The sequence below is a fragment of the Prorops nasuta genome, unplaced genomic scaffold, assembly GCF_024137725.1.
Source record: "Prorops nasuta isolate Cenicafe-Biocafe unplaced genomic scaffold, Cenicafe_Pnas_1.2 PNAS00035, whole genome shotgun sequence".
Classification (NCBI taxonomy): domain Eukaryota; kingdom Metazoa; phylum Arthropoda; class Insecta; order Hymenoptera; family Bethylidae; genus Prorops; species Prorops nasuta.
The window spans coordinates 1,037,176-1,059,937 of NW_027116832.1; the positions used below are offsets into that span (position 1 = coordinate 1,037,176).

The 22,762-nt window shown below is 33.5% G+C and overlaps 1 protein-coding gene across 5 annotated transcripts in view; it reads right to left on the reverse strand.

Moving 5' to 3' along the window:
* inaE (inactivation no afterpotential E) overlaps positions 1-22,168 on the reverse strand; it is a 94,632-nt gene extending 72,464 nt beyond the window's left edge. For 3 of the 5 annotated variants that reach the window (XM_066744114.1, XM_066744116.1, XM_066744113.1), the window contains exons 1-3: positions 20,866-22,168; positions 17,054-18,202; positions 15,625-16,698 (exon numbers count right to left, since the gene is read on the reverse strand). In XM_066744114.1, the coding sequence (XP_066600211.1) occupies positions 15,625-15,719 (95 nt within the window). In that variant the 5' untranslated portion in view covers positions 15,720-16,698; positions 17,054-18,202; positions 20,866-22,168. Of the gene's footprint in view, positions 1-7,734; positions 8,470-15,624; positions 16,699-17,053; positions 18,203-20,865 lie in introns of those variants that run through there. The other 2 variants (XM_066744119.1, XM_066744117.1) reach the window with 2 other exon arrangements.
* Positions 22,169-22,762: the final 594 nt, after the last annotated feature.

Consider the following 22,762-nt stretch of genomic DNA (forward strand, 5'->3'; position numbering starts at 1 on the left):
TTATAAAATCAGGAATGCTAGATTATTATTTATTAATAACATATTCATACTATTTTTCTGAAAGAACATATACCAAATTTATACAATATTTTGGAGACGATAATAATTTCTTTTTACTTTACTTAGAGAGGCGTAGAGATAAATATTTGGTTTAAATGTTCTTTTTTATTATCATTGAATATTAAATAAAACGTTAAGCAAATATTCATCTACTTTTCTCTAATCGTATATAGTAATAAGAAAGTTTTATTGTCTCCAGGAAAATTGTTCAAATGTAGGATATAATCTTTTGGACATTTGGTATCCATATCAATTAAAAAAATTGAAACATGCATTTTGTTATTGATTTTAATGCCTTAAGGTATAGCATATATGATTTTCAAATACCTTAACAATTTCTACCTATTAATATAATCCTGATACTGATTGATGCACATTAATATTTAACGTAAACTTTTCATTAGCAAAGTTATGAATATAAATCTCAGGTTATCCAGTCAGTTCTATCCTCCGCGATGAAAAAGGAGCTGTTTTATTTTCACATTTAATCTGAAAAAGAAACTTCACAAAGTACCACAAAGCTTATTGCATTCTATATTATAAAATAGAATGTTATACTTATCTAATTATTGGTTCCTCTTATTATAATTAATTGGAAGTTTTTGTGGATTTGCTAAATTGACACTTTTAATCACAAACTAGCCTCACTGCGTCAGGTTAATTAGATACACACACGGTCGACAATACGTCAGATCAAAATTCGAGCGAGACAATACTAAATACAACCTCATTATCATTAAAGAGATCAAAACTGTCAAAGTCAAAAATTGGTTGGTAGCACAGTAGTAGAAAAATGACGTCAAAGCGACTAACTTCAGGGCGAAGACATCCGCCGAGGATTGAAGGAGAAAAAGAAGAATCGTAATATTTCGGTATATATATAGACAACAGAGTACGAGATCTCTGGATTGCGTGAACCGATTTTAATGTCCGAGGTCTCATTCGAAAGCTCTTTGAAAACCTTATTCAGATATGCTATGGTTAAATCGTGGCAATGCATAATTCACAGAGATACGTCGATTTAAAAATTGGGACGGCTAAACTTACTGTATAAGTTACACGATAGCGCTCGACTATATATGTGTGTACTTGCCGTCGAGACACTACCGTGTTTCTTGATATATATATATATTTTATCTATGAAATGGATCACGCAATATTTGAGACACGTATAAATACTACAATGCACAGTGCAAACGTATTAAAGAAATGTAAACAGAGACAAATCCGTGTTCTAAGAAATCAAATTTTTCAAAAAAGCTTCCTTCGTTTTGATTCTCGCTCACTGACATTCTATCCGTGCTCACAAAACATAATCAAAATAACTGTTGTTTACTTGATTCAATTAGTATCTGCATAACTATAAAATCGTGGATACTATTTAAAAATATTATGATGTATAAAACAGTCGTACTATAAATACTTCAAATAAAAAAAAAACCGAATATACAAAAGGAAGCTACTATTAAATGCTTTCAAAATTTATTTCTCGATAGGCTAATCCATAATTTTCTGAACATGAGTTTACACTGTCAATGTTGGAAAATAAAGATAGAAATAGTACATATATGTATACGAAATGAAATTGCGAAAGCGTATCTAGTTAATGTGATGTAACAGAAATTTATTAGTATATTTAATATTTAATATTTAATATTGAGAACTCTAATTATAAATATCTATAAAAATATCTATTAAGTTATAGCATGAAATATTAACTGCCCAGTCAGCATTGCCTAAAGCGATTCGTTAAAAAATTATGTTATTCAGCTAACGCATTTAACAAATAATAACATAAAGTGACCATTTTGATACCTTTCAGTGTTATATCTTAAAGAACATGGTATAACGTGAACTTTCTAGATGCTAACTTTAAATTATCTTTTGTTAAAAGTGTTAATTTTGTGATATGGCTTTTCGGCGAATAACTGTGAGTTATGTTGACTGAATGATAACAACTTTATTTTTCATCACGTGCATGGAAAGTGGCTCTTTTCAGCGTAGTTTACCGGGCCGAAAACGGCTGTTTTCACGCCAGTCGCAGCCACGCATGCGCACTAGAGTTTTGCTTCATTTTCGACCCTTGGGAGGAAAAAAAGTCTTTTTCCCTTGGGCCGAAAGTGAAATAAAACACTAATGCGCATGCGCGGGTGATACTGACGTGAAAACAGCCGTTTTCGGTCCGGTAGTTAACTACGATGACAAAAACCCACTTTTCATACACTTTTGATGAAAAATATCAAGAGACACGGTAGTGTCTCGACGGCAAGTACACATAAAAGTAGATAATGACATGTATATACAGCCGTCGAGGCACTACTCTCTTATACAGCAAGTTTGGCTGTCCTAATTTTCAAACCGATTTTTCTTTGAGAATAATCCACTATCATGATTTAAGCAAAGCTTTTCTTAAAATGGTTTTGAACAAGCTTTCATTTGAGCCCATAAACATTAAAATCGGTTCACGCAATCCAGAGATCTCATACTCTGTTAGCTATATACAGGGTCTTTTCCTAACGGCGGGACATAGGATTGTGTTATTTGACTATAGCATTGAAGCACTTACTATACATTAATATAATTAATAAAAGCGTAGATAGTTAAGTTTTAATGGTTACTTTAGTTTAATTGCTTCTATTATTTATTATAAATATCATTTTACTTAATTAATCTTGGTGACCTCGATTAATACTTAAATTAAACGGAAAATAGTAATTTGACTATAGTAAAAAGTACTATAGTCAAATAACACGAAATCTCCTATGTCCCGCCGTTAGGAAAAGACCCTGTATATGCCGAAGTTGAAATTCATCTCCGTCCTTTCTTCCCGATTCTGTATGTCTTGGGCTGAAGTTGGCCGCTAAGGAAAGTGACGTTATTTTCACATCGCTTCCAACAAACTATACTCAACGATAAAACTATAGTTGTGAACTTGCAAATAAATCGATGTAATCGATATAACTAATCCGGCGACTTGTTAACTGTCAATAGTAATGTAAGGTTATGTATATTTAATACAGTGAGAATGTTCATTATCATGTTAGTGAACGAGTTTAATTTTTAAAATGGCAAATAAAATCGAATAATAATGACACAAGGAGTCGACAATTATTAGATAAGTATAACGTATTATATTTTACAATACAGGATGTTAGTATACTTTGTGGTAATTGTGAAATTTCTTTTTCAGATAAATTAAAATAGACCATTTCAATTTTCATTGCTGAGGATAGAGCTGACTAAATGAAGTAAGATTAACATTTACATATTTTCAACACTGCCAAGGAGAAGTATACATTCAACGTTTATGTGCATCGGTGATTATCAGGAGCATATTAGTTACAAGAAAGTGTTAAGGTATTTGAAAATCATATGCTAAACTTCTAGGTATCAAAATCATTAACAAAATGCATGTTCAACTTTCTTTTATCTTTAAACTTATGTGGAATTTAACTGTCTGATAGGTTATATCATATATACAGTCAATTTTCCAGGAGACAATAAAACTCTTATTACCACGATTAAAGAAAAGTAGATGAATATTTGATAATCGTTAAATAATATTCATATATAATATAAAAAAGTATTAAAACCAAATATTTATCTACGCTTCCCACAATTCAGAGTAGAAAAAATTATTATTATCTCAAAAAAATGATCCAAATTTAATTTTTTATAAGTATAACATTGAATTTTATAATATAGTATGTAATATATTTTTTGGTACTTAGTGAGATTTTATTTTAGATTGAATTATAATAATGTGTTTATTGTGTCACATTGTGCAGGCTTGAGCTGTAATATTAACTAAAAGAAGTCAGAAATGATACCAGTATGCCATAGAAAGAGCCATAATGCAAAATTAATGTTGAGAGTTAAACCTTAGGAAAAGGTGGAGAAATTAAAAAAATTGGAAGCCAATTCATGATAATGAAAGGCTTGTAGGTGATTTTGGGCATACAATTTTAGAAATATAAATCAAATAGTTAATGAAAACTATAACAATATCATATAGATCTGTAAATATGAAAAGAATTCATGATTGCTATATTTTACATGTGATGGGTCATACGGTGATTAAATTTAGGAAGCTGAAAGCTGTACATCTAAAAAGAGAGGCTTCCATTGCATTAATTGGTGTATTTCCTAGTTTATATTAATGAAAGGGAAATATAAATGGCACTAGTGTACTGGAGAAAGTGACATAATGCAAAGTTGATATTGAGAGTGACAGCTAAGAAAAAAGTGGAAAAATGAGTCAAGTCCTAAGAAAATCCTTGAGATTGAAGGGCTTGCAGGTGATTTTAGGTATACAATTATGGATTTAGAAATCACATAGTTGATGAAATTTATAATAAAATCATGTAGATGTGTAAATATGAAGAGATTTCATGATTTCAATATTTCACATGTAATAGAGTATACAGTGTGTAAATTCAGGAAATTGAAAGCAGTATACCTAAAAAACATAGGCTTCCATTGCATTAACTGATATATATTTTACAGTTTATATTAATCAAAAGAATATATAAATGGCACCAGTTTACCAAAGAAAGAGCCATAATAAAAAATTGATAGTGAGAGTAACACTTAAGAAAAAGGTGGATTTAGAGGTAAATTTAGAAGCAAATCTTTGAAAGCGAAGAGCTTTAAGGTGATTTTGGGTATAAAATGTTGGAAATATAATTCAAACAGTCATTGAATACTATGTTTAAAGCCTCTAAAAGTGTAATTATGATAAAAATCCATCATTGTAATATTTTGTATTTTATTTAATAGATTAATAAATTAATATTATGAACTAAAGCTTTACATTATGGATTTATGAGGACATTGGAAAATGTTTTGTTATATTGAATTAGTTGAAACAATTGTTTAGTTTTAATTCCTATATTCTTGCAAAACGTTATAAGATCCCACAAAAAACAAGCTTCGCTTGTAAAAAAAGGACGGCAAGTACATAAGTCGTCTCCAGCATGATTAATACAGTAATATAAAATAATTTAATTTAAAAAAATAGTGAAATCCTAATGTTAGGCAAGTATAAATTTTTACCATGGCGAAAATTGAAATTTGGAAAAAAGTAAATAGTAACACAAAAATTACTTGCCCGGCCCGTTGTATGCAATCGTATTAAATAGCCGCATTTTTAACTTACGAGAAGCAACGCTTATATTGCAAGATAGCGACTTACACATTAATATTGCGGGCCCGGCAAGTAATTTTTGTGTTACTATTTACTTTTTTCCAAATTTCAATTTTCGCCATGGTAAAAATTTATACTTGCCTAACATTAGGATTTCACTATTTTTTTAAATTAAATTATTTTATATTACTGTATTAATCATGCTGGAGACGACTTATGTACTTGCCGTCCTTTTTTACAAGCGAAGCTTGTTTTTTGTGGTCGTGTATAACACAAGATGAAATAATTTGACGATTGCACTCGTGTAAATGGCAACCCTCGCTTCGCTCGTGCTGCCAAAATTACACTCGTCTGCAATCGTCAACTTTCCTCCCTTGTTGTACAATATACTATTGCAAATGTTAAGAATTTCAGACAAATTTTTATTAACCCTTTGCAATCGAACTTTTCGTTAAAACTTGCAGCAGTTAGGATTTTTTTACTGTACCCAGATATGAAAGGTGTGATTCATCTGAAAGCAGAATTTGCATATAAAATTTAACTGTATCCCCAATAGCACAAGTATCCCAAGGGCATCCTTAGAACACTCCGAGAATATCCAAATGTCCAGTGAACATGCTGAGGATGTCCCCCGAACATCATGTGCTATCAGAGTAAATTATAATCGCTTGATCTTCATTGCAGTACATTAACGGTGTGCCCATTAAGAGCACTTCGAGTGAAAAAGATTAAAATTATTTTCTGTCAGTATACACCATTATTATTCGCATTCCTGGAAAGTGTTTACTTAAAATTAAACTTACCGCGAGAGGCAGAGAATGACAAAAATAAATAACAGTTTATCAATATTACATTATAAAAGGAAAATATGAAGAATAAAATCAAAAACAAGAAAATTTACTGTATGAGATAAGTAATGGCAAGAGTAAGAAAAACATAATATTTTTTAAAATGATAAATATTATAATAGGACAGATAATTATACCGAAATAAGACTAGATAAATATGTAGATTAAGAGTTCTTCGACCGATTTTTTCAAACTTTGTAAAAAAGTGTAGTTGGTGCCATAAAGACGAATCTTCAAAGAAAAAATTTCCGACTTTTTTTTTATTTTTGGTTTGACATTTTACTTGGGAACTTGCCTCATCAAAGAATATTACTGCTTCTCTGCTTACAGACGACTTCATCATCTAAAGTGAGAATGTTCCTAACAACTAACTCTTATACTTCACATCAATAAGTAACTTTTCTGCAAATCGTTTCTGTTGACAGAGCTCAGTCTTCAAGAAAATGATTAACTCGCCATCTAAAGTAAGAGTGTTATTAACAACTAATTCTTATTTTACATCAATAAGTAACTTTTCCGTAAGCTGACCCTATCGATAGAACCGTCTTCGATAAAGTGACTGATTCATAACCTAAAGTAAGAATTAAATATTAATTAAGAATATTCTTACGTTAGATGGTTAATTGGTCTCTAAATAAACCAAAAATAAAATTCTTTAATGGAGCAAACTCCTGAATGTAATATCAAACTCGTGACAAAAACATTATGTTACGTTAAAAGAGTAAAATAATAGAAACAAAATTCAAAATAAATAAGCTTACTGCAAGAGATGAATACCCGCAAGGGAAAGTCCGGGGAAGAAAAGATCATCGCTGCCAGTAGTCCATCGCCTACCGAAAGCAACTAACCCCGGCATTTACACTGTTTTAGGGTGGTATAATGATAAAACGTGCTTGATTTTTGGGTGGCAAATCACTGCCGAATGCCAACATAACCTATACACAAGTGCACGAACTGTCGTACTTTATACGACTCCCTCGGGAAAATAAACACAACCGCCGCGACGAGTTACCAACTGTATGGTGTGTGAACGAACAGTGAACTGTACACTTGGCTCTTGCATGAGTTGCATGTGGCTTTGTTTGAATTGGTGAGTGACCGAACGCAGCCGATCACTCGACTGGAACGCGATAAGGCGCGTACTAAAAGACTCTTCTTTGTTATGCACTGGATACCACTTTGAACAGTGATTATTCAATTTTTGTACTATTATATTTGTAGCTTATTATTATGTACAATAACCGAAGCGTGCAATAATCCCTGGGCAGAGAACTGAAAGCTACTCGGTACGTACTCCGTGACTGCATGCTCTGTGTCTCTTCTTCGACCGTTAGCCGGCCGCCATATTGGCTGGGGGAGGAGGGGAAGATTTTGGAGAGCGCGTAAACGACGTAAATCTGTGTACGTGGTCAATAAAGAAGAGTAATACATGCAAGAATATGAGATAAGTTTGAATGGCATAGTGTGTGTGTGTGTGTGTGTGTGTATGCTAGACGCGATAAGTAAATATTTTCTTTCTCTTTTTTCAAACTCGTACCAACGAGTTGAACTTTGCAACGGCGGACACCATGTTGAATTGCGTGCGTTTGGTCAGCTTGTTGATTCACAATAATAATACAAACTTATCGCTGTAATTGCACAAGTTGGTACACTATATTTGTACAGTTTTGAACAACTCACCCAACTCGAAGCACGTGAAATTTTGTAGTCAATATTATCTGTCTTGTTTCTGTCTTTCGCGCTTGGTTATAAACCAACCGACGTCTAAAATTTGGTAGTAGCCATTTTGAAAGAATATGCAGTGGCGTAGCAGTTACTGAATTTTCGATTGTTTCAATTATATATTAATTTTTGTTTTTCGTATTGATGATTTATTATGATGCTAGATTTATCTTTTTTATGTACTATATATAGAATTAATTTCGTTGTTTCCTTTAAAAATTGTCTTTTTTCATTCCTCTGAATATTTGCACAATTAAAGGGGTGAGATGGTGAGATGGGGTTAGTTACATGTTAAATACATGTAATTGGCTGGTATGATTTAATCCGATAAGGCGGGAAGCATGAAAACAAATCGAATAAACCGATTGATGCTTGTACTATACTACGTTTTCGCTGGTATAATTACTTATTTGGCGAATTAGAGTTATTTACATATCCAGGCATTGAAATTTATTCGGACCCAATTTTGAAATGCTTTGAATACTTAACGAATTAAAAGCTTTCTTAACATGACAATGTGCATGCGAAACCTAACCTAGCATACGATAAATTTATCGCATATTTTAAGCTTTATCCTTTAATTACATTATTTTTGACAACGATATATGTCAGTAATAAGGAATTTAATTCCCTCTTTAATAGTTTTGTACCAAATAAATTATAATATTATTACTTTTTTGTTAACAGGAATTACCCAACAATTTGCATCTCGGAAACAATAATATAGTAAGAAGAACAAAGGACAAATTGTCACGTGATCTCCTGAAATAAACTTTAGTCAGTACAGGGGGAGTTAATTCGAAATTTAAACGTTCGTGTAATCAAGAAACGAAACTACAACTGAAATGGCTTTAACTACGTGACCTGCGTTTATTAGCTGTGCTTTAATTCTCAACTCGTAATTATTCCAATTAAACATTATTACACATTATTTGTTATTAATCAATATTTAACCTATAAAACAATAAATAAACGTTACTCTGTTTCAAATGTTTTTAACATTTTCAAGATTTCAGTGGTACATAACACTGTGTGAAGCAAACAAAATAAAAACAGAAATTTAATTAAATTGCAAGCAAAAAGAATTTAATATTCATCAGACCCGCAGTTTTAAGTTTCCTCGCAACTAAAAAATACTTTTACACTTTTGAAATAATTAAATAATGCACTAAGTTTATATGAATTAGATAAAATTGAAGAAGTCTATAATTATTAATATTATGTAAGAGCAGTATGTGTTTTATTGCTTATTCTTTCTGGTACACAAAATTTTGTAAAAATGAGTTTCATTTTATGTCAAAAGGCATTGTAGTCAGACACTGTAGAACAAATTGTATAAAAAAGAATGCTACCAGATATCAATGAGCCTGTAAAAATACATGAAGAAAACTGTGAATTGGTTGTTTTTCTTGCTCTAATCCAGCTGATATTTCTGAGCATGAGCTTGTGTATCACCTTCAGACTATCTCTTTTAGACATACATACGTTACAACGATAATTTATCTTATCGAATAAATAAATGAATAATTTCATGAATAATTCGACCTAAGGATAAGTGGAGAAAAACCATTTAATTTTCAATTTTGCGATTACAACTATCTATTTCCTGTTGCAGTATTCGCAAAATGACTGAAAGAACGAGAGATACTTACAATTATGAAATAAATAAACAATTTATCTTATCAAAAAAGCGATGAATAATTTCATGAATAATTTGACCTGAGGATAAGAAGAGAAAAAACCATTTAATTTTCAATTTTGCGATTACAACTATCTATTTTCTCTTGCAGTATTCGCAAAATGACTGAAAGAACGAGAGATACTTACAATTATGAAATAAATAAACAATTTATCTTATCAAAAAAGCGATGAATAATTTCATAAATAATTCTGGCTAACGATAAGAGGCAAAAAAAAGAAGATTTTATTTTCAATTTGGCATTTGGACGCGTATCCGTTTCCGGTTGCAATTCGTGGGGTAGGAACGAGTGAAACTGTTGGCGATATTGAAAGTTTTCCATGCGAAATTGTCCTGTTTTACACGCCTCGCTTTTCAAAGCCGACTGCAGCCATCGCGTTGAATTTCAGCCGCTGACTGCCGTCTGTTCGTTGTTCCATCCACGCGCATCGATTCCTTTCATTTTCGATTAAATACACAACTCCCTCTGTTTTTTTTTTCTTCCTTGCTTTCATCAAGCTTATATTGTTCGGAAAAATCTGCAGCGATTACGGATCGTCGCTCGAACTGTAAAATGGATAGATTCACCACACGTGAGAGTGTACCAATCAAAAATGTAAAATATAGGTGCTTTACACGTAATGTGTTGAATTGATGAGAGTATAACCGAATTTAATCGAGTTAATTAAATTTGTAATGTTCATTTTTTTTTTCTTTTTTTTCAGAAATAGAAATGGCAGAACTCGAAGACCATTGCGATGTGTAAAACTTGTTTTTGAGTGTTTAAATGACAATTGAAGGGTAAGTGTGTGTAAACGATAAATTAAAAACTTATACGACGTTATTAATAAAGTGTAGTATTTCAGGAAATATTTATTTTTTGTTTTCTAAAAACAGAAATAAGAAAACTGGACGACCTCTCAGAAACTTTTCATCTTCGAAATGACAATGAAAAGTGAAGCAAATAAAAATATTCATCGTGTCGACTAAATATATGAGATAATATTCAAAAAATTGTTTCAGAAAAGCTGTATAATTGCTCTTGTATGAAGAAAGAAATAAAAAAAGTGGACAGTGTCTCAGAAACTCTTCATTATCGAAATGACAATGAAAAAGTGAAAGAAATAAAAATATTCATCGTATCGACGAAAAAAATGAAATAATATTGAAAAAATTGTTTCAGAAAAGTCGTATAATTGCTCTTTTCTAAAGAAATAAATAAGAAAGCTGGCCAGTGTCTCAGAAACTTTTCATCATTGAAACGACGATGAAAAAGTAAAAGAAATAAAAATATTCATCGTGTCGACTAAATAAATGAAGTAATATTGAAAAAATTGTTTCTATGACGTCATTAGTTGCAAGTGTACAACATTTCACAAAAGCTCTGACTATATTTTTTCCTAAAAACTGTAATGGACTTGGGTGAAGTGGAAGTGATCGATCAATATTGTTTGGCACGAGTAATTGATTGTTTCTTCCTAGGTATATATAAAAGATTTCGTAACGACTCTTCAAGATCACACATTCGGGATGATATACTTTTGCAATACTCGGTGCAAAGCGGACAATATCAAGAGAGAGAGAGTGTTACCAAATAATAACGTGTCTGTGAAAATATATTAGAAAATATGCGACTCCGTTGTGTGCCCTTCTCACAGCAGTCAAGCTGAGTTTGTTGAACATAAGCTCTTATTATCTTGAAACGATATTTCCTCTAGGCTTATCTCGCGAGCCTTTGTTAAAGAGACTCTCGTCGAGTAGTATTAATATTACAAAATCAAAAGCATGAAAGTTGTGGAAAATGCAACTACATAACAACCAAAAAATTAACCAAATGAACAAAAATATTCCATTTGTCATTAAAATTACTATTTTCGATTTAATGACTTGGTTTTCTCTAGACTTATCACGAACCTTTGTTAAAGAGCCTCTCGCCAAGTAGTATAAACATTACAAAATCAAAAGCAAGAAAATTGTGGAAAATGCAACTAACAACCAAAAAGTAAACCAAATAAACAACAATATTCCATTTATCATTAAAACCAGTTACTTTCAACTATTCATTTATACTACTTGATAAATTAATCTGCCTATAAAACTCGAAATTGAATAAAATTTACTAAAGTCTTCGATTGTCCTCAACAACAACAAAAAATTGAAAAAACTGACTCTGAATTAATGGAATTTCAAAATTTATTTTCATGACGTCATTAATTGACAGTTTGCAACGTTCGAGCAAAATCTATTTACCACATTTTATTTCAGTAGTAACGCCAGGAAAACTCGATGACTTCCGACAGACAATCATGCTTCTACAATGGTTTATCTTATTGAGCTTTTGGTGATGGGAGTGGAATGGCTCTCTCTCTCTCTCTCTCTCTCTCTCTCTCTCTCTCTCTCTCTCGTTTATTTTTCTTTACGGTTTCTTCGTGACCTATGGCTGCTCGATTTCTCATCAAAACCCGGAAAGATTCTATAAACTAGCGTCCTTTACGAATTCGCAGGTATATTTATAACAACGATACGGTAACCGGATGAAAAGCTTCGTAGCAAAATGTGAGCCACGCGAATCTAATCAACCAAATTACTGTAATAAATTATAGCGAGCGAGGCGTGAGCTACGCCAAATTTTTTATTAAATCAAACGCGATGTGGAATTATTAACGTAAAATTTCTCCAAATTCAGGTTTCAATTTTTTTTTTTTTTTTTTGTCAATAGGAAAACTGCAGTCCTACTAAGAATTCAACATTGAAAACTCTCAACACGAAATAAAATACTAGGATTGAGGGAAATGGGGATTTTCATTGTTTCGCTTATTTTATCAATTGTTTCTTAACGCGACATCCAACGAGGGATCTCAATTTTTATTGTTTCATTTTTTTAATTTACTCCGAATAAAACACAAAATGTCTTCGGTAGATACCGAGAATTTACTGAGGCTTCCCACCACGAAACTGGTAAAACCAATATAAAGGACGTGATTGAACTGTGATTCTTTTTTTTTTTTTTTGGTTGTTGTTGTTGTTTTTTTTAATTATTTTTAATAGCAGGAATTTTCGGGGTAGATTCAAGAATTTTCTAAATATTATCTGAACGTAAAATCAATATACTCGACGTAATTTAGAATTTAAAGTGGGGATTCCCTGCTTTTGTTTATTTCTTCGCGTTATTTTTGGTTCATTTCTCGATTTGTCCTTGATACAGCGTGCAATGTCCTCGGTGGAAACTGAGAATGTACCCCGAGGAATCTCAGCGTGAAACCAGCTTATTATAACCTAGTAGCATCACGAAAATCTTAAAAACATCCTAAGAACGTTCCCAGAATATCCAAACGTCCTGAAAATATACTCGGGACGTTCTCTGGATATTGCGTTTGATTAGAATAAATTTTCTCGAGCTAGAAATTCCCCTTTCATTGTTTTCTATTTTTTCTGACTTTTTCATGCATTTTCGACTTTGTTATTTTGAATTAAGTATACTTATTTCGCAAAATATCCTCAGGATATATATCAAAAATTTACTGAGAATCCTCAACGTTTAAACCGTATGGGCTTTTTTTTCCTTACTTATTTCTATATAATAATACAAAATATCTTCAGTACATAATACCAACGTGGAAGAAGAGGATCATGATTTTTGGATCAATTTTCTGTTTCGAGGCAAGCACAGGGACAATTTAATGGGATGCTTTGGGATGATTCAACATATATTATACGTGTCTAGTAAATGCGTTATGTGTATGAAATAGAGAGTGATAAAAAAAATAAAATGAGGGAGAAAGAGAATAAAGAAGAATGAGAAAGAAAGATTATAAATATAGAATGGCGAGTAAAACCGATTACCAAAGCAAAAAATGAAACGTTTAGCTCAGCTTATTGTAAATCAGCGTATAAAAGTGAATCTGCATTTGCTGACTGGCGGATTTTATTCTTCGCGCGATTCAGAGATAATTAAAGCTCTACCCTTTGAAGTTTTTGTACAGTGGTGGTGGTAAAGCATCTATATATCAAATTTTATATTTATATACGTTTACGATCCGATTACCCAGATTTTCGCTCAAGTTAGCTCACGCGGTAAAACCATAATGTTACCTCATTTTTTGTTTATTTTAATAAAAGATAAAATATATTGTCGAGAAAAGCAGATTTAGGAAACACGTCATAACCGGTTTTTTGGTCATTTTGACGTCATTACGAGTATACAGTTTTCCTATTCGTCCAGGAAATCGAGCAGATGTAGCAAATATATGGGGCATTCTTTGCCAAATCGTCCCCTCCCCCCCTGCCCACTTCAATTTTTGAGATAAAATATTTTTCAGTATATGACCATTTTCGTTGAAATGTCTATTTTTTAATGCCGTTAGGCGTTTTTGAACATTCAAAATGGCCGATCCAGAAGCAAGTCTAAAATAGAAGGATGCGTAAAAGTTAGTTTATTATTTTGCAATAACTTTTCATCTGGTTTAGTCAAATTACTCTACATAGGACTTTTTTATGTTTTTTGCGAAAATGGCCGATAAAATGTAATAAAATCCACAAAATGGATTTTTTTGTATTAATTTTTTCTTGAAAACTACAGGCTTAAATAAAAATTGCTGTAGAATAAAAATGTCATTGAATTTATTGAAGAGTACTCTCAAGTTTTTTGGAAATAATTTTTGATTTTTTGAAAACTCGCAAAATCGAAATATTCAAAAAATGTCTTCAAAAATTCTGTAAAATTTTAAGCGTATTATTTAATCAATTCTAAGCATTTTTATTCTATAGTAATTTTTTTAAAGCCTATAGAGTATTAAAAAAATTAATAAAAAAAACAATTTTGTGGATTTTTTTACATTTTACCTGCCATTTTGGCTACAAAACATAAAAAAAGCCTTTGTAGAGTATTTTTGTAAACCAGATGAAAAGTTATTGCAAAATATTAAATTACATTTTACGCATCCTTCTATTTCAGCCTTGCTTCTGGGTCGACCATTTTGAATGTTCAAAAACGCCTAATCGTATTAAAAAATAGACATTTCAACGAAAATTTTCATGCTGACAATTATTTTATCTCAAAAAATGAAGTAGGCAGGAGGGGGGGGGGGGGGTCGATTTTCCAAAGAATGCCCCATATATATATATATATATATATATATATACATTGAAAAACCATAATGTTACCACATTTTTTGTTTACTTTAATAAAAAAGAAAATATAATATCGAGAGAAGCAGATCTAGGAAATACGTCATGATCGATTTTTTTGGTCATTTTGACGTCATTACGAGTACACAGTTTCCCTACTCGTCCAGGAAATTGAGCAGATCCTGCATATACATATATATATATATATATATATATATATAATGTATACATTGAAAACGAGTTCGACGACTTCAGTGGTAAACCACTGCCAGAAAAATACTGGCTGAAATCATTTCGAAGGTCAACAAGAACGAAAATAATTCTACCATGCAAATCAAAGTGTTTTCGTGTTGGTAAACACGCACTTCCGGTCTTAATGTTCAATTGCCGGTGACCCTTTGACCCGTTTGCTGATTAAAAGATTACTAGTATTTGGCAAGTACAGCCTTCAATAAAATTTTTCTGGTATCATAAACTTTTACAATATCGACTTTTGGCTTTGCAATAGAAAAATATTGTTGTCATTCAGAGTTAATTAGTGTAAAATAATTTTGTAAAATTACAGCAACAGACGTAAGGAATATTGTAACCCATCACTGAATTGTACTTTTTGAATTTTAAAAGTATTCGATAGTGTTAACTGTTACATTGTTTCTTTTACAATTTAATGTAAATTTACAAAATCATTTTTTAACTCCCGATTATCGCCTGGCACAAATTTATCTTTTTAATTAAAAAAAAAAAAAAAAACTCATAGTGTACTTTATCACGTGTTGTCCTTTTACAGTTCAATGTAAATTTACAATGGCAATCGAAACTTGCAATTCTAGTTTAAATTATATCAACAATTTTTACAGTTTATTTATGTATAATATCATTCAAATAAATTCATCGAATGGTCGTTCACGAGCAATGGAAATAAATTTCAGCAAAGAATTTTGGAGAAATTAGCGAAATACAATTATTTTTATCAAATTTGCCATTGTTGAACTTTATCGCAATATAATCGACGTTGATTAATGAAATTTAAGAGGAAGGCTCACCAGATCAGGTGCAAAACGAAGAGGAAGGCTCCAGGAACGACGAGGTCGTCGCTGCCGACGCTCCAGCGTCGACGGAAAACCACGATTCCAGGCATTATTCCCACTGTTACTTCGTTCTTCCATTCAAAGTCAAGGTCACTGACAGAAATACACACTCACACGAAAGCTGAACGATCCTCGTCCATTTCGACAAAAATCTGTTTTTTATTCCACTACTTTCTCCTTTTGGTCCCGGCCCCCTCTCAAATTACACCACACCTGTTACTCTTTCCACTTACACCACACCGATAAACCTTGATCCATAATTTTTCACCCAATAACACTCTCGACACTTGACTTTGAAATTAATTATAAACGACCATGTACCGAAAATACGATTCAAAAATATTTTGTACAGGTCGCTACTGTGTCAACGAACTTTTAACGTATACTTCTTATCTTTCGAACGTTCAATAAAATTTTCATCAAATTCTCGTATTGTTCGAGCTGATGCCGACCCTCGTATAAATATCGAACGATTGTTTTCTGTATTTTAATTTTTCGATCGTTCACACTTGGACCAAATTTCAATTAATTTTCTAAGACATTGTTTAATTGTGATCAGAGCCTTTTATAGATTTTTTGCGTTTTTCTGGATGATTAACTTTTTTTTGTTGATACATCGACAATGTTGATCAGTGATATTAAAAGTGTTCGATTTTTTCATCTTTGTTTAATCATCGCTCGACTGGATCCCACGCGTTTTCAGCGAAATTAATTAGCGATGGTTATTAGAAAAATTACCGTTAACACTTTAATTAAAGTTGTGAATCGATTAGTCGGTAATAGGAGAGGTGGAAAAAAGTTTGTTCGTTACTTCCAATTGTAAACTGATTTATGGTTAATTACCGATCGATAAAAGCCAGTATCATGATTAATCGTTAATTGCGATTTGATTAGGCTATTCATTAGCGTGGAGACTGTCCTGTGGTACCAAACAACTTATGCTTGGGTCAATGTTCTGTCTACTGTAGCACTCTGTTATCCCCCTGATCACCTATTACACGACACTTCACTGTAATTGGTACCCTGCTCCTGAAAAAAACAAATTTCAATGAAGCAACCTGTGGAATTATAAAAAAAAAACCTCCATAAATCTTACAATATGCAAAAGTTAAAAAGAAATTTTAATTAGATATAACTTTTGATCAGACAATATTACAATGATCAGTTTAACAATCGATCATAAAACATTAAAATAAGAAATTTGGAGAAAAATGCATAGGGCGCTCGAGTGAAAATTGAAAAATCGTTATAGGACTCCGAATAAAAGTATCTATAGTCATTATTTTTAAAATATTCAATGGAGAAATCACTTTTAGCCAGATATATATATATATATATAGTCGGATAAAGAACTATACGAAGAACAAAGATTAAGTTAGCTTACTTTTTATCGTGACGGAGTGGTGGCGGGGTTAGATGAATCGTATCGCCGGGAGCAAAAGTGGGCGGAGCGAAGCTGAAGAAGCGATATCCAGTCTCACCTGGACGGAGACGTTCCCCAGGTATTTTTCGATAAACGATGAACCCTTCTTCGTCGTCTACCACGACGCACACGCCGGCAATGATGACGTAGCTGCTCGCACATCCTGAACGTTCGATCCAATCAAACGATCTATACCGATTTATATCCGGCCCGTATAACATATTACCTCCAAACCATCTTGCATATTACCAGAAACCTAAGTGACTCGTTTAATATTTTTTGGTCAATGATATTTGTTCTCCAAACTCGAATATTAATATTTATTGCTTTTAAAATTAATTTTCATGGAAAATCAGTAAAGGTGGAAATAACGTTTCTGGTACATTAAATCTATATGAAGATGCGTCTAAAATCGATCTTTTCGCTTCTCAGCGACCATTGATTTATCTCTCCGACGCGTTCTACATCGCTCTCTTCTCTCAATTATAAATATTTATTCCCCAATCACGAATATTAATATTCCACACCTTTTTCTCATTGAATTTTCACTGAAAATCGGCAAGCGCAGAAGCAACGTTTCTGACACATCAATCCCACGTAAAACGCGTCTAAAAGCGATCTTTTCGTGTCGAAACAAAAATATGAGAAATTCGGTTGGTTCGCGAGATTTTTCCGCCAATTTCTTTTACCATCCATCCACACAGCTTTCTTCTCTCAACTGCGGATACTTATTTCGAAAACGTGTGACGGCAAATTATCGCCAATCGCGTTCCATATCTCGTTAAGTTTTCTCATGCACCAGACGCTCTCGATCTCTCGTTATACACTCGAGATGCATTTATCATACTACGCGTTACTCGAACCCCTCCTTTTTCTCCTTTTCGGTACTCCTTCCTTATTTTCTCGATAAAAAATATCTATCGACTCGAGTCGCGAAGTCTTACCGAGATTTCGCTTTTTTATACGTCACTCCGAGACAGTGGAGAAAATTGAACCACGATAACTCCGGCTCGATCCCGGAAACCGAGGCTGATAAATCCACTGGTGTGTCTCCTCCTCCTCCAAATTTCAAGCACGGTCGCGCAAGTCAATCGTTATTTGTTGCAATTTCTGCAAAGAAAAAATAAAATGCACCGTATGATACGACAGTTCCCTCGTAGATTTTATCATTTATTATTCCTGTCAATATTCGAATGTAAAAATGCATTTATCTTTGCAATAACAAGAATTATCCATTTTTTACTTATCTTTTTTTTAAGATCTAAGTAAAAAATGTAGTTTTGAGAATGTTCCTTGAAAAATTCATAAACATTTTTAACTACTGAGATAAATGAATTTTTACGTTTGTCCTTAGGTGCTAATTAAAGTATGCAATAGCTGATTCTATAGTTTCAATAGTATATATATCGTAAATGATGTTGAATATTATATTTTTATTTTTTAATTTCTGTTCAGTATACCTAATAATAAATTAATCAATATCAGAAGGATTTAAAGTTTTTTTGAGGTATTATTGCGATTTGTACTATTTTGACAGGTCTTCACAGAATTTTATTGAAAATCCTGCGCCGACGTGAAATGTACTATTGACTTTTGCTTTGCGTATAGCTTCCTTTGGTTAGCATGCGACTCTATTCAGGCCTCTGACCCTCTTTTGCGTCGCGTCTTATTTATTATAATCAAACCTTAAACCCATTTTTAGTCTCAGGTAATGTTTACTAAATATTTTAAACATTTACCAATATTTAATTTTCCAATTCTTACCTTGCTTATAGAAAAATCTTTCAAAGATACAAAATAATAAGTTAATCAACGTCAAATTGACACAAATTTGTCCTGGACTTATGGGACAGTGATTCGAAGCTGTTTTGGCAAGCTTGCATAAAATTGAATTTAAACTTTTACCGAAGTGTTTATTTGCCATCGACTTTGTCTTGCATAGTTTCCTTCGGTTTGCACGTGACTCAATTTATGCCCCTGACCCTATTTCGTGCCATTTTATTTATTAGCCAAGCCTTATATTCGGCTTCACTCCGAATCTCTATCTAAATAATTTAAACGCTTGCTAATATCAGATTCTAGAATTTGCATTTTGTGGAAAGTATGCTATATAAATTTAATCGTATAGAACCAGTATAACCATTCGAATGTTTTATGATAGATTTGCATAAAATACGATTTAAAACTCGACTGACGTTATATTTAATGTCATCGACTTTAGCTTCGAGTAGTTTCCTTTCGTTTGCATGTGACTCGATTTAGGCCCCTGACCACCTTTCACGCCATCTTACTTATATCTGTCAAACCTTATCCCTTTTCCACTCTCAGCTTCTTTCTACCCCTTTCAACCCCAATTGAAGCATCCCCCACCCCTTTTATCCGTCTTCCTTCGCGATCCCCTTCGCTTTACACCCCTATCCAACTTTCACTCCACCCCATTTCTTATTGGTCGAGAAAAGCATGTTAGATTCTCGTGTCTCGAAACGTCTCCACTTTTTTCACGAATCAACCGCATTATTTCCCTGATAGCACCGAATATCTCGAGGACATCCTAAGTACCTATATTCGTAAGACGTCTGAATATATCTTCAGAACGTTTCTAGAACTTTCGTTGTGGATTTTTACGCTATATCAGGAGAATTCCCATGAAAATGCTTCTCAAAAAACAATAGTGATTTTTACACATACTGTGTTTTTTATTTCTCAACTAATTCTGTGTGTGTGTGTGTGTGTGTGTGTGTGTGTTAGTATAGTCAGGTGAAATGCCAAGTTGAAATAAACAAATTATAGCTCTCGATTGACTGCACAGTATTTCAGTTAAAAATAAACACAAATGGAAGAACCACATTGGGAAAGCGATTTCCAAGAACTCGACTATAAGAGTTTTCTTTGAGAATATAACGCGCACTGACTGATAGAAGTATATAGATACTTCGTGAATTCTCGCCACGAGAGAGAGAGTCGGAAGTTGAAGCTACTCGTCTTTGAATACATTTTTACCAAGTGCTATCCTCTGCCTCCCTTTCAATCTTATAAAGAATGGAAGAGATAGTACTCGAAACGTCGGACCTCTTTTTCCATCTCCTCTTCTGCCCTTTATTCTCTTTGCTCTCGCTATAAAAATTCTCATTTCTATATATTATCTTTATTAATTAAAATATAGCGCATTATTTGTACCATTATTTAGAAATAAGTCAATACAAATATTTGTTGAAATTGACAATAATTTAATTATGCAAAATATTATATACAAAGAAAGTAATTTTTCAGATTTTCAACGATATAGTTGCACTTTTCTCACTCTCTCGAGAGCTTTGCTTTTGCCGATGTTCATTACCGAATACACTTGAGGGCCGGCAGGCTCAGCCATACTTTCTTATTACGTAAATTCACAAGTTCTGCCGCATTATAAATACAAAGGTCTTTGCACTATTTATGGCAAGCTCGTGCGATTCTTTATAATTTCAGCCATTCCACCTGTCACGAATACACCTGCCCCACTTCTATATCGTAATCCATTTAATACATTCTGCTGGCCACCTGCCCCCTCCCCCTTCTATCTTACTCTTCCAAAACCTATTTTGCAATTCCTACCACCACATCATTGAACAACGAACGTGTCAAGTCTCTTCCTTTTTTTTTCTTAATACTCGTTACTTATTTTAGTCATTTAATTATATCGATATATCGTAATTAACTTTCTGTTACATTTTAACTAATTAGAAAATATGTAAGAGAGAAGAAAAACGAAATAGTTTTATAAAAAAAGTTACCTCGAAATAATGTCAAGAAAGTTAAGATTCCTCGAAAGGGACGTTCACTCTCCGAGTCTTGCTGCCCCGAAAAGTTGAGAAACTTCCGTGCAGGCTGACAGTTAAGCAAAATTTACGTAAAAAAAATTCACACACCCGCATACGGAAAACTACGACTGGAGATAAATAGTGAAAACCGTAAAGCGCCGTGGAGAGAAAATTTTGTAAATTTATCGTACAAGACATTTTTCACGCTTTACTTTGTAACTTTTCAACTTTTCTTTTTTAAAGCACTTTTAAGCAGCTGCCAAAAGTATTAAATTTATCTTTTCACTCACGGGGGGCAAAAGAAAACACCATTAAGCTCGTTATTGCCTAAGAATCATCAAAGATCGTGTCTCCTAGGAATATCAATTCGCTCCGAGGCACTTGGACCAACTGTCAACATTATATTAAACCAGATGCTAGAGCTGATCAGTTCTCTTTAGAAATTAACGTCTCTTCGTGTGAAAAGTCTATTATATTGACAGTAAGAAACTCGAATTAACATTTTCTCACTAAACTTTATCTGTCCGGTAAATTTCACCTTTTAACACCTTTATCAAACACTTTTACCACTGATAAGCAGCAGCAGCACCCTTTCATCGATTAACTGCAGTGTTTCAATGACAGCTGTCAATAAGACGTTATTGCTGTTTCCGAAATGATTTCCACCACGGGAACCTTATTAATCAATCCAATCGAGAGTCTCGCTGTCATGCAAAAATTGTGATAAATTCTAATTGACAGCTGTCAATAAGGAATTTAAAAAAACTGTCAAGCTCGACGAAACAATCGTATAACTTTCGCAATAGAAACTGGGTAAACTGTGAAAATATTTCACCCAAACTGTCAACTGCCAATAACGCGTGTTAAAGCTGCCAAAAAAACCGTCAAATCTGTGGAATCCTCAAAGAAACCGAAAACTGTTTCACCGAATATTTTGAAAATTGTAAATTTTTCAAAAATGTCAACTGTCAATAAAAAAATTGCCAAAATCCGAGGAAACGTTGGAAGTTCTTGGAAATGAAACTGTTTCGACGATGTTTCCTCAAGATCGGTAGGCTTTATCCGTATAAGTTTCTGGATGGTATAATCGGGCAGGAAATTTGCGTTTGATAAATCGTAAGGGCCAGAAGGGTTTTCTGGTAGACCGGCGACGCTGGTGTCGGCAGACGCCACGTGTGGATAGCGTCGCGGCGTCGAACGAAGCAGTGTAAAATTCGCGTGGGAGGCAAAGGGGTTCGTTTTGCGGGACGATGCAAAAGTTACAAAAGGTCCGTCGAGGTGAGCCACCTCGGCTGCACTGACTGATTCGGTCGGTGGCCGTAGAGGAGACGCGGACGCTTCGGGGCTTCGAGAGAGCAGCAAGCGCGTCCGGCGTCTCGACGCCCCCCCCCCCCCCACCCCCCCCCCCTCTCCCACCTCCAACGAGTAGCTCCCCCTCGACACCCTCCGCATATCTGCCAATTTATCGTCTCCCCAATGCGTTTGCGCGAATCCACCTTTTCCACCACCCCCTCCCCCCCCCCCCTAAAACCCTACCAAAATTCCCACCCTCACCCTCGATCTTCATCCTTCCACATTCGCGCGTGTCGAAATTTACCCCTAAGCCCAATAATTCTAGTCCTCATCTCTGTATCCCACCCCTCGTGAAATCATTACCCTATTCACCCTCTTCCACCTCGTTAAAACGTCTGCCAGCTATCTTCGTTAAGAAGATGCAAAGTATTTTTATTTTATTCCCCTGTTAAAATCAGAATTGTTCTTTTTCTTGGATTTTTGAATTTCATTCCAAAGGCACCTTGTCCCCACATTCCCTTAACTGTAGAAGAAACGCGTGTATCAAATGTAAACCAAACATTGACGGACGTATATT